Below are 12,813 nucleotides of genomic sequence, written 5' to 3'. Positions count from 1 at the left end.
TCGTGATGAGCATCGACTAATGTTGTGTTTCTGACCTATTTTAATTTTCTTTTATATGACATTAACAATTATTTTGTTTGCTTATAAAGTTGAATTATGTCTTTTTTTTAATAAATTACGTTTTAAAATTGTTATTACTCATTTCTGATGTTTGTCCTATGCCCATTATTTATCTTAAAGTACCTACTGTATATCTATTTAGAACTAAGCAAGTACTTCTATAATTTCATTTTTTTTTTAATTGCCACTTCAAGGCTCCAAAGACACTAGAAAAATAATTCGAAAACTTATCTCTTATTAAATTTGCACTCATTATTCTTGCATTCAACGTCTGTAGGCTTTGTAGTTCAGAATCATCTATGATCATTTCTACGGGGGATTGTAATCCATCGCGGTTCAGTACAAAGTTGTGTAATATACAACAAGCTTTGACAATATCGACTGCAAAATTAATTGAGACGGCCCCAGTTGCGTCCGCAGTGTGCCGCCGTAGTTCGACCAGTGCGTATGTGACCGACGCAGTGAACACAATGGATGAAAAACTTATTGAAAGTGTGAAAAAGTTTCCGTGCATTTGGAACACATCTTCAGAATTTTACAAATGCAACGAAACAAAAGATGCTGCGTGGGACCAAATAATAATTGAAACAAACATATCGGATGGTAAATAATATTGTGTATTTTATTCTATAATACCCTCTAGTAGGTACATATTGATATCTTTTTTTTATTTAACAAAATAATACCTAAATAATGTCCGCGGCTGGCCAAACTATCCAAATCTGTCACACATCACTGACTATAGATTCTTTTCAAAATTCGAGTATCTTGCCATGGAACCTTCCCCTGATTATTGAAGTATGAACAATACATTTCGCGAACTTGAAAACCATATTAATAGAATGTTGTGTTTGTGTAATATCACCAACTGATAATAATGTTTGCTCCATGTTATTTTCAATATTGTTTATATAATCAGGTTGTCTTTGAATTAAATAATTGTGCAAAACACATGTTGCTTTTATTACCTTGTCAACTGTTTCTATTTTGCATTCGAAATCTTTATGATACACGTACCACTTTCTCGTCAATACACCGAAAGTTGCCTCAACAATGCGACGTGCTCTTGATAATCGGTAATTAAATATTTTTCTTTCTGCGTTTAGTCCATCACGTGGGTATGGCCTCATAAAATTTTCCATTAATGGAAAAGCTTCGTCTCCTATAAATACGAACGGCATTTTTGCACCACCTTGATACAATGGTACCGGCTCAGGTAAATTCAATCTCTTCTCTTTTAGACTCTTTCCGAAAATGCTGTTATCAAAAATTCCTGCATCAGAAAATCTTCCCATAGATCCCACATCAAACCATTCTGATTTCCTTCTGGCATCAGCTAAACACATCAATACTACAGAAAATCTCTTTTGTAGTTGAAAAAACGAGGACCCAGTTTTCGAGGGAGCCCTTGATATATACTGCTTGCCATCAAGAGCACCTGTACAATTTTTAAATTGCCATAGTTCATCAAAATCTTTTGCTATTTCTTTCCAGTCGTTTTCTGTTGGTTGCGCATGACAAGAGGTTGCAATTCATTCCATAAAGCATCACAAACCTCATCAATAATTCTTGATACACTTTTTAATCCAATTCTAAAATTTTCTCCCATCGTTGTAAATGAGTGGCCGGTTGCTAAATACCTGAAAAATAAAAGTAATATTTTTTATAAAATAGACCATGGAATAATTTTTTGTGTTTGTTGATTGTTTCAGTTAAAACTGCCAAGTCGCGATGGAAACAACTGAGAGATAATCATCGAGATGCCTTAAAAAGACAAAATGCAACAAGGAGTGGACAGGCTTGAAAACAACGAAAAGAATGAAATATCAGAAAGCCATGTCATTCTTATTTGCCTTACATGTGTAACAGAGACCGGTCATCAAATTTTGCGCCCTTGGATGGACTCAGTAAGCGAAACTTCAAATCCGCCAAATACGCATTGATGAGAGTTCACGGGAATCATGCAATTTGTTGCCATCAAATTCAAATAATCTTCCCTTCTGTCGATGTTCCTAATGATCAACAGCTTCTGGGCCTCTCCCATCCACATCCAAAAAAAGAAAGAACGATGAAATTCTAGATCTTTTGAAAAAAAATCAAAAACGCCGCGAACTGTTGGAACAAGAACGGATAGAAGTTAAAAACATGATGTCAGCTAGTGATAAGTACGATGAAATAGACTTTTTTTTTAAATTTGGCTGCATCGGCGAAAAAGCTGCCGTATTATTTACAACTACAAATTAAAAAAACCTGCTTTAATGCGGTAATATCAGCTGAAGAAAGTAATCTTCAACATAGTTGGTATTCTCCGAATAATTATGGTTATTCTACAGCCTCATCAACACCTACAACAGATAATATCAATACTAGTATCGATATCGATACTCCTAGTGCTCCAAATGATATTAACACTAGTATTAATACTCCTAGCGCTTCACAAATTCAAACAACCCAGGATATTGAAACATCTGCAGCAGAGCAAACAGGACCCAATGAAAATGCGGACAACTTTGAGACAGATTATGATTTTTAAATTAATATAACATGGCATCGACTGTATGCAAAAATAAAAGTTATTTCAAAATGTGTACTTACTAAAAAAATCGTAACTCGAAAACTAAAAAAAATCGGGGGGAACATACATGGGGTATTTTCGGGTACCCCTAGGTGGGAGAAATTAAAAAAAAAATTCTTGACGTCATTCGCTGGGCCACCCTGTATGTAATAAGCAACTATAATCTTTTTTTTCGTAAGAAAATTCATGACGCAGCACGTCCTACACAGCCCGAGTAAAAAGCGCTACTAGCCATACTTAGGGCTCACGGGCACACGACACACGGCCACCGGCCACAACCACAAAACGCCGCCACTGGCATATTTCCTGTATTTTTCATACATTTTATATGGACTCGCCGCACACGGTTGGCGCCGGTGGCGGCCACACGCTTCAAATCGTCGCAGCTTGCATCTTGTGGCTCGCACCGGCCACTAAACGCCGACACAAAAAGCCGCCACACGCCACTTGCGCGATTCCGCGCCCCTCTCTCCCTTGCCTCAGTTAACCTGTGTAAGTCGACGGTAACGCACGCACGTAGTCTGTAGTTCATATAGGTAGATAAATATGGATATAGAATTATTTATATCAGAGATAAAATCCCGTCCTGCGATTGGGATTCAAAAAGTGATAGTTATAGTAATAGAGGAGAAAAAGTGAAGGCCTGGGAAGAAATCTGCGAATTGTTTGTGGGAGATTTTTCGAATAAAACTGCCAAAGAAAAGAACATTGAAGGTAAGTTTAATAAATAATATAAAACCATATATTTATATTCTGTTTTTCTTGCCAACGGTATTGCTCCTTCATTCATAAAATAATCTTTTAACGTATCTCTTGCCGTAGACGCTCGTGTTACTGGCCAGCCTGTATTTTGTATATTTTCGAGTCCCACTATTTTCAAAGTATGCCGAAAATTGAAGCCATCCCTTTTGCGAATAAAGTTGTGCAAAATGCAACAAGCTTTCACAATGTCTTCTGAGAAATGAAGAGAAGTGTTTAATGGGCGATGTATATTCTCCATTTGTTTGCTAGTACGCCGAAGGTACACTCAATGCAACGTCTGGCACGGCTTAACCTATAATTGAAAACTTTTTTGTCCAAGTCCAAATATTTTCCAGCATATGGCCTCATCATATTTTCACTGAGGCCAAATGCTTCATCACCAACAAATGTGTAGTTCAATGGTTGTCGATTACCGACCTGTCGTGGTGAGGGGATATTTAATGTCTTTCTGTGTATTTTGTTACACAGTTCACTTTCTCTAAATATTGTAGAATCGGATGCTTTACCGTATGCCCCAACATCCACGAACGTAAAAAGTAAATTCGAGTCACAACTTGCTAGAAGTACTATTGAAAAAAAAATTTATAGTTAAAGTACAAGGAGCCGGTATCGAATGGATGAATAATTCTTATATGTTTCCCATCTATGACGCCTAAACAATTAGGAAAATTAGTATTTTGAAGAAATCCGCTGGCAATTTCTTTCCACATGTCTTGGGTCGGTTCTGGAATACAAACGGCTTTTAAATAGTTCCAAATTAGTTGACATGTTTCTTGTACTATTTTCCTTGCTGTAGAGGCCCCACGGTGGTAAGAGAGTTCAAAATCCTCAAACGAGCATCCAGTTCCTAGATACCTGAAACAATTATATTTTTTTAAATAAATTAAATAAATTAAAATTATATTTTTTGTTGTTACAGTAACTAAATTACAGAGGAAGTGGAAGAGTCTTCGTGACATTTAATAGAGAAAATGCAAAAAAACAAGAACGTTGCGAAGTGGTTCGGCAGCAACAAGCAGTAAACAGTACATTTATTTTCAATCTTCTATCGTTCTTGAATTCCTTAAAAGAAGTGAGACCGCCTACCGATGTTACTAATGCAACTGATGATGCGGAAACATCTCGCCCGAAAATAAACAGAAACATTAATATAAAAAGGGCCGAAAAATCCGAAAATGAAATTCTCAGAACACTTTCGGAAAATTTAAAACGTAAACATGATCAAATAAGCGACCAAAATGACCCCGATAAGCAATTTCTGATGTCGCTGCTTCCACATGTAAAAAAAATTGACGAAAATTGTAAACTTGATTTTAAATCAGAAATATTACAGTTAATTAGAAAGTACACGCATAATCAAAATTATGAAACCTATTCGGCACAATGTTATGGTTAAGCCACGTATTCACTGAGCAACAATTGTTTATAAACTCTGTTTCAGAAACAAAATCTACGTGTTTCTGAAACAAATCATTTTGTTTCAGAAACATATAATTTTGTTTCTGTAAACACTACGTGTTTATCGGTATGTTTCGGTGCTCCCCACTTGTGACGGAGAACACAGAAGCAAATCAGTTGCGCAACAGGTGCATGCGAGTGTGGACGCGTCTAAACATTTGTTTATAAACATGGCTGTAGTGTGGGACGATGAAACTGTCTTTAAATTGATAGAACTATTTGAGAAAAAACGAATATTATGGGATTGCTCGACAAAGGACTATAAAAATAAAATAAAAAAGAATGACGCCTGGGAAGAAATTTCGAATGCTTTGGCAATTCCAAAAACAGATGTTGAGATAAAATTCGGTCGCAATTTGCAAGAGAGAGGAAGAAAATGTTGTCTACAAAAACCACAGGTGCTGGTGCTGCAGATATAAGGAAATCAAAATGGAAATTTTATGAAGAATTAATTTTCTTACAATGCACGACGACAAGGGTCGGTGGTGCGGATACTTTAAATGAAACAGTGAGCGCATTATTCATATTTTATTTTTATGTTATCAGCTGTAGGCATGTAAATATTCTATCTAACATATACGAAAACACTACCGCCATAGCATTAAGCTACATTGTTTTGTTACGGCAAGCTTCCTCTTTCGCTCATGAAATATTCACCAAATTGATCCCTTATGATTGTAGCAGTACGTGCTGAATTTCTAGGTCGCCTTTCCAATTCCAAAATTGAAGTTCCTTCAACTGTATACTCTCTACGCCAAGCACCTTCTATGACATTATGGTCACTGTCTTCAAAATCAAAAGTCATCGGGGGCGTATACAAGGCTCTAGATTGTTTATTCCTTCTTAAAAAGTTATGCATGTAAAGACATGCCATTACAATAAGTTCACACTTTTCAGGCTTGAGAGGAATTGGTTTACGAAATACACGAAAAACCACGCATAAAATTCCAAAAACATTTTCTACAACCCTCCTGGCCCTACAGAGTCTATAGTTGAAAATTCGTTTCATTGTGCCACGGTTATGAATACCCGGGTACGGCCTCATCAAGTTTTCCGATAATGGGAATGCACTATCGCCCAGTATTACATAAGGAAGGTCAGGTCCATCTGGTGATATCGTTTCTTGGTTTGGAAAATTAAGACGGTGTTCCACCATTCTTTGATAGAAACTCGTTTCTTGAAAGATGCCACTGTCAGATGCTCTTCCTTTCGCACCACAGTTTGCATATATAACATTATAAGATGCATCTACAATAGCCAGTAGTACAATACTTAACTGATCTTTGTAGTTGTAGTAATCACTGTTACTATTGCTAGGCGCTTCAATAACCACATGCTTCCCATCTATAGCTCCGACACAGTGTGGAAAATTCCATAATTCGTTCCACTCACGGGCCTTTTCTTTCCAGTGCGCTTCGGAACTCGGAACCTTAAAAAAAAAGTGTTTAAAATTGCAGGCAAACCGTGAAGACCTCCTGGCAACTGAGGAGCCAGAACAGCAATCGGAGCAGCAGAAACCACAATCTCCACTTCCACCATCCCCACTACCATCTACAAGTAGCAAAAAAGCATCTAAAAGAAAAGTGGATGACAATCTAAGTGAAGTATTTGAAATAGTCAAATCTGCAAAACGCAAAATGGATGAATCTAAGGATGAATATGATATTTATGGGCAATACGTCGCTTCAGAATTAAGAGCGGTACAAAACGAGACTGCCGTAATACAAGCCAAGGCTTATATTAATAATATTTTAATAGACATGCGAATGGGCAAATACAATTATGGTTACGGATATCATAGCCATCCCGGATATGAAACTGCGTCGACACCAGCAAGTTCAACCTCACAAAAAGAACTTGAAACCATTGAAGAGATAGTTTCACAAATCGCATCAGTAGAAGAAACCGATAGTAGTACCCAGTAGATAGTTCGCCTAATTTTGTATAATTAATAAAAAAAATATTGATTCATAACTTAGTTTTTCTTACCTGGATGTAGTTCTTCAACACACGTTTTATATTCTTACAAACTTCGGGTATGATCCGGCTGATTAATTGTTTGGAAACTCTAAAAGTGTATGAGAGTGAAGAATATGAATCTCCAGTAGCTAAATATCTTAAAGTAATGGCTAGTCTTGTTTCAGCGGTAACTGCACTTCGTAAGTTTGTATCTTGTTTCTCTATAAATGGTCCAACATTTTGCAAAAGATATTCAAAATCTGATTTTGACATTCGTAGAAAGTTTATAAATGATCCATCAAACATGCATAAATCACTTAATACGTCTTGTCTTCTTAGCAAGTAATTCCTGACCCACCATCTTTTACGTTTCTTTTTACTAGAAATGGACTTATGCAAAAAAATGTAGGCACCACATAACAACACTACTTCCTCGGGCGACATGACCTAAGCAACTGACTGTGTGGACGGCAGAGTTTCCGAAACATTGTTCCTGGAAACATTTACGTGATGTTTCAGAAACTGTGTATCCGAAACACTGTTGTTCAGTGAATACATGGCTTATCTCTCTAAAAAAAAACAAAACCAATACAAGTAAAGTTAAGTTAAGTTAAGTTCTCAATCCCTGGAATACGCCGATTGGCGTTTTCAGCACCAGAGTAAGAAAACTCAACGTTTCTAGAACTGAAATATCCAAAAACTACTTGTACCAGGCATATCACTTATAAATTACAAGCACATTGGTCTATATTTTATTATTAAATCATCAAATTTGGATAAAATATAAAACAATTTTATATTACGCCGATCGGCGTGGTCAGAATCTGAGTATGAAACAATAATACGCCGATCGGCGTGCGCCGCATTGAATGGGTTAAACGAAAATGTTTGAAAAACTTTTTAGGATGGTTTAGAAGATTATCGAAATGTTCGTTGCATTTGTTTACATTCGTTAAAATTGGATGTATCCAATAACTACGGTTTCGTCTTCTACGACGACGTCTTTTTATCAAAAGTAGCGCAATTAAACCTTCTTCGTCAGAGTCCATTATGATACTGCACGCCGCAAGGGTAAAAAAAAGTACAACAACAAGCAGCCACCGACCGCAAGTGTCGACCACCGGCCACAAGTGGCTGTCGCGCGCTTCAGCTACCTTTGTAGCCGCTTCTAGCTTCTAGTGGCGGCGTTTGTGGCTGTGGCGAGTGGCTCGTGTGCGGCGACACTAAAGGTGTTAAATCATTTAGTGTATCTTTGCGAGATCTTATTGCATTTGAATTTCATTCCAATCAATTTATTTCAATAGATGATCCACCAACATCTCTTTTGTTAGAAGGATCTGAGTTTCATTTACTGTCAATAATAGAATTCGTGCCCCCAGTATGTGAATCACTAATTGGTCACTACAAAGCTCATTGCAGACGAAATTCAGAATGGAAATGTTATGACGACGAATCGAAAAAAATTACGAAGAGTAAAACGAAACTAATTCCGCATTGTATAATATATGCGAAAAAATAATGTGAAAATAAGATAAATTAATAATTGAATATTTTTTAAGTAAATTGTAATATTATTAAACTGAATCTGATGAATGACCTACATTTTGTTTTTATTTACGATACCCTTTTAATGTGCTTATTATCCACTTACCTACTCATAACATAATAAGCCATTTAACAATTATTATTTCAAACGCCTGCTTTCTAAAATAGCAATACCGTTGAGTGAAGACACACTGCAACTATTTGCCTTTATTATTTTATCAGGTACTTTTCATTGGGATAATTTAAATAATTGATATATCCTTGACTTAACATATGTTTGAAGTTACAACTAAGGGCGCGTACACATAGAACATCCGTTTTACAGGTCCGTTTAAACGTATATGTTATTAACGTATGTAGTTGTATGAGCGAGTTCATACAGAATACAGTATTCCGGATCCAGTAAAAAATACTGATCCGACAAAATAAGCAGCAATCCGTTTTACAGGTCCGTTTAAACGTATATGTATTAGCGTATGTAGTTGTATGAGCCAGTTCACACAGTATTCCGGATCCAGTAATACTATACTAATCCGTTTTATCGGATTGAAACCGCACGAGGCTTTGCACGGGGGTGCGCGGGGTGCGATGTGCTACACACAGCCGCCATTTGCCGGTTTCATTCCTAGAGTAGTGCACGTGTCCAGTGCTATCATAATCATGGCAAGCAAGGCGTTTGAAAAATATGTTGAGCAAGAAGTTTTGATAAATTGTGTTGAAAGTAGACCAGTTCTTTGGGACAAAACACTGGAGATTTATAAAGATAAAATTGCAAAAACCGCAGCTTGGCGCGAAATATGCGGTATTCTAAAGGAGGATTTTGAAGCTATGGAACAAAAAGAAAGACAAGAATTTGGTAAGTATTTATTTTATATTGTAATGGAGACATTGTTTTTTATTTTAAATAGCTTCATTCTGCCAAGAAACTGACCCAGATTCGGACACGAAATAGTTTTCGAATTCCGTTCGAACTGAATTTGCAGTTCGACCACCTCGTAGCGTTTCATCATCAGGTAGGCTATTGAAATGAAATGCTTCAGATTCGGATGTGTTGCCATCCTTTAAGCCCTCTTTTTCCCTTACAAAGTTGTGTAGAACGGTACATGCCTTAACTATCCATATAGCTGTTGTTTTGTTGACGTCTAGAGGCCGGTGGAATACTCTCCACTTATTAGCAAGAATACCAAATGCACATTCAACGTATCGTCTAGCTCTGGTCAAACGATAGTTATATATTCGCTTATTTACGTCTAAATGCGTCCCGCTAAATGGCCTCATTAAATTTTCGTGTAAACCGAAACCTTCATCGCCGATTATGACATAGGGAACTCTCGTTTCTGAGCCTGTTATTATAAAAAAATGGAATTCGACTAGAGATGCCTGGATACGAACATTGAGTGAGAAAAAGAAATTGAAGAAATCTGGAGCTGCTGCCTCAAATACCAAGCCTTACAAATATCACAATCAAATGTTATTTTTGAAAAAAGTTGTCACCCCAGGTGATACACACGAGAACGTCCCTGCTAATGACAACATCACGGAAACAGTAGAAAGTAATAAAGACAACGAAGATGAACCTGATCAGATTACGGAACAAAGTGGTAGTGACAGACAAAAGGAAAGACAAAATTTAGCCCCGCCGCAACGCAAGGCAATCAAAAGAAATGTGAATGAAGTAGACGCCAAAATGATTGAATACATGAATGATGAGTTAAAAAAAACTAAAAATGAGTTTGAAGATCCCAATTTATCGTTCTTCAAAGGTCTTTTGCCGCAACTGGCTTCACTTAATGGCGATCAAATTTTAGAATTTCAGTCTGGAGTGATAAACCTTTTACAAAATATTAAAAGTAGAAGATATGGTCAGTCAAACTACGAGTGGCCTCCATATTCACAAAGTTCTAGCACTCCTCACTACCACACCCAGGTTATTTTAACCAACAAGGTTATTTTAGTAGGCCACATCATCTTGACTCTACACCATCAGTAGAAGGTTCGCCATCAGTAGAATCTACATTCAGCCAGGAGTCAGACTTGCCAGATCTGTCTATGTTTTGAAATAAATCTTCATTTTTGTAAACCTTTTTGTCATTTTAAATTTTAATTGATAATAACAAAAATTAAAGTTCTTACCTTAAAAATATCGCTAGTTTTACTTCAGGGCACAAGCTTTTCCTCCAGTTTGTGTCTTTCTTTTTTAAATCCTTTTCTAATCGTTTAAGGCCTCGTCCCCATCATACACGGCGCGGTACCGTCACCGTGCAACGTCACGACGCCGCCGCCGTGACACGGCACGGCGCCGCAACGCAGCACGGTGCCGCGAACGGTGCGCCGCTTGCCTCTATTCAGTTGATATTTCTTCGTTGGCGATAGCGCATGTGTGTAGAACAAAATGGTGGAAAATATCGATCTTGACTTCTTTATTTCGTTAGTGGAGGCACGACCAGTGCTTTGGGATAAAACAATTGAAAATTATAAAGACAAACATCTAAAAACAGAAGCGTGGAAAGATGTTTGCCGTAACATTTTCGAATCATTTGATGACAAGGACAATAAAGAAAAAACAAAACTGGGTGAGTACTAACTGTTTATTTATCTTTAATGTTTTCATGGAAATGTTTTAATATAATATCAGTATAACGCTAAGAGGTTTAAGAAAATCAATGGTCAATATTATTACAATTTAGAATCAAGCGTTAGGTAGACGCGGAACAAAGAGAACCATCTCGTGTAATGCCCGTGCTTACTTGTCTCTGTCGCACACATTGATATTGTTATGGAGACGCCTCGCGAACGCAAGAACATTCGTGAACAAACACGCGCCGACGACTGACGATCTTTTGTTCCGTGACTGGTCTCGAGCTATATTTTGCTTAATTGCCAACTGAGCGCGCCGACATCGCTATTAAAGTATTTAGAAAATTCGTTTCTTATATTAACTGGATTTGCTATAGAGACGTCATCTATAGTTTGTTGCAAGTGTAAGTCAATAAGGGAGTCATCAATATACAGTTCGTCGTACATTTTACTTCCATCCCGAGATACAACAAAATTGTGCAATACACAGCATGCTTTGATAATGTCTATTGCAAAATCATATTTTACGTTTAAAGGCCTGTGAAATATGCGCCATTTATTGGCAAGTATGCCAAAAGCACACTCGACATTTCGTCTGGCCCGACTCAAACGATAATTAAAAACTCTTTGATCTATATTCAAATGTTTCCCTGAGTATGGACGCATTAGATTGCTCATTAATGGTAGGCCTTCATCTGCAATAAAGACATAAGGCACTGGTTTCTGAAGGCCTGGTAAGGGTTTTGGAGCTGGTATGGGGAGTCGATGTTGCAATAATAATTCGTATAGTTTTGTGTTCTGGAAAATTGTCGAATCGCATTCTTTACCATATGCTCCTATATCGACATATACAAATCTGTATTTAGAATCAACTAGTGAAAGCAATACGATAGAATTATAGCCTTTATAGTTGTAAAATAGAGATCCACTGTGGGCGGGACTACAAATGCGAATGTGCTTCCCGTCTAAGGCCCCCATGCAATTTGGGAAATTGGTTTTTTTATCAAAGTCTTCCGCTATTTGTTCTATTAGGTCTTCAGTTATTACCGGCATACATTCAGATAAAAGAATGTCCCATATAGCACAACATACTTCTCTCACTATTCTGCTGATTGTACTTTTTCCTCGATAATCTGTAAATTCCATATCTCTAAATGAATTCCCAGTTGCTAGAAACCTGAAAGAAAAAAAATATATACATTTTTCTTAGAACAGGGATACCATAAACTGTTAAGGCGCTGGTAGACGCGAAACTAGCGCCACCAATTGATTAAAATCGATAATTTAATTGGTGTGATTGTGTGAAATTATTATTATTATATTATTACTTATTGTCACGAAATGCTAGCAGGCAAAGTACGTTTTCTCAAGAACTTATTGAAGGATATTTGATGATATATTCAGAGTAGTGAGTTAGTTTAGCTACACGGAACTGAATTATGGCTGTGAATATATATATGAATACACTTCGATAAGTTCTTGAGAAAACGTGCTAAAAATAATATTTATTAACGCCCTATTTTTTTTTTCAATTGGTGGCCGCTAGTTCAGCGATTCCTGGCCTTAAGACAGCTTTTCTTAAGTTGAGCTACTTTGACAGCTTGTGGAACGAGGTCTGTCAGTAGAAATATTATTGAAATCTTAAACTTATGTTATTGGGCCCTCGCTGCCCAAACCTATGATAAATATATTATGTAGTCATGAATAATTATTCGAATATTTTTATGTTCCAGGAAATGATGTAGTTAAAAAATGGACTAACATAAGAGACAACTACCAAAAATACTTGAAAACGCAAGAGCTCGCAAACAAATCTGGAGCTGGTGCAAAAAAAATTAAAGAATACCATTTGTTCAAACAGCTTATGTTTTTGAAAA

General features: G+C 36.8%; 3 protein-coding genes across 3 annotated transcripts; 2 read left to right on the top strand and 1 right to left on the bottom strand.

The window, feature by feature from the left end:
* Window positions 1-5,199: 5,199 nt before the first annotated feature.
* LOC113505702 lies at window positions 5,200-6,829 on the top strand. The gene is made up of 2 exons (XM_026888510.1): window positions 5,200-5,363; window positions 6,313-6,829. Exons 1-2 carry the CDS (start codon window positions 5,232-5,234, stop codon window positions 6,778-6,780), a joined length of 600 nt encoding a protein of 199 aa, XP_026744311.1. The 5' UTR covers window positions 5,200-5,231; the 3' UTR covers window positions 6,781-6,829.
* Window positions 5,369-8,355, bottom strand: LOC113505700 (protein ANTAGONIST OF LIKE HETEROCHROMATIN PROTEIN 1-like). The gene is made up of 2 exons (XM_026888508.1): window positions 6,845-8,355; window positions 5,369-6,284 (listed from the first exon to the last, which is right to left on the bottom strand). The coding sequence occupies exons 1-2, from the start codon at window positions 7,256-7,258 to the stop codon at window positions 5,475-5,477; spliced, it is 1,224 nt and encodes a 407-aa protein (XP_026744309.1). The 5' UTR covers window positions 7,259-8,355; the 3' UTR covers window positions 5,369-5,474.
* Window positions 8,356-9,019: 664 nt separating this feature from the next.
* On the top strand, window positions 9,020-10,349 carry LOC113505729. Its single transcript, XM_026888540.1, has 2 exons — window positions 9,020-9,215; window positions 9,859-10,349. Exons 1-2 carry the CDS (start codon window positions 9,020-9,022, stop codon window positions 10,347-10,349), a joined length of 687 nt encoding a protein of 228 aa, XP_026744341.1.
* The last annotated feature ends 2,464 nt before the right edge of the window (window positions 10,350-12,813 follow it).

The sequence above is a fragment of the Trichoplusia ni genome, chromosome 26, assembly GCF_003590095.1.
Source record: "Trichoplusia ni isolate ovarian cell line Hi5 chromosome 26, tn1, whole genome shotgun sequence".
NCBI lineage: Eukaryota > Metazoa > Arthropoda > Insecta > Lepidoptera > Noctuidae > Trichoplusia > Trichoplusia ni.
The sequence above is the reverse complement of the archived record's forward strand: the minus strand, read 5'-3'. Positions and strand labels throughout refer to the sequence as shown.

Bases quoted from the DNA above. Each gene is read 5' to 3' on its own strand.
- LOC113505702 (XM_026888510.1), top strand. From the start codon at position 5,232: ATGTTGTCTACAAAAACCACAGGTGCTGGTGCTGCAGATATAAGGAAA. The intron at 5,364-6,312 runs GTGAGCGCATTA...TTAAAATTGCAG, and splicing joins CGGATACTTTAAATGAAACA to GCAAACCGTGAAGACCTCCT.
- LOC113505729 (XM_026888540.1), top strand. From the start codon at position 9,020: ATGGCAAGCAAGGCGTTTGAAAAATATGTTGAGCAAGAAGTTTTGATA. The intron at 9,216-9,858 runs GTAAGTATTTAT...TTGTCACCCCAG, and splicing joins AAAAGAAAGACAAGAATTTG to GTGATACACACGAGAACGTC.
- LOC113505700 (XM_026888508.1), bottom strand. From the start codon at position 7,258: ATGTCGCCCGAGGAAGTAGTGTTGTTATGTGGTGCCTACATTTTTTTG. The intron at 6,285-6,844 runs GTAAGAAAAACT...TTTTTTTTTAAG, and splicing joins TGTTGAAGAACTACATCCAG to GTTCCGAGTTCCGAAGCGCA.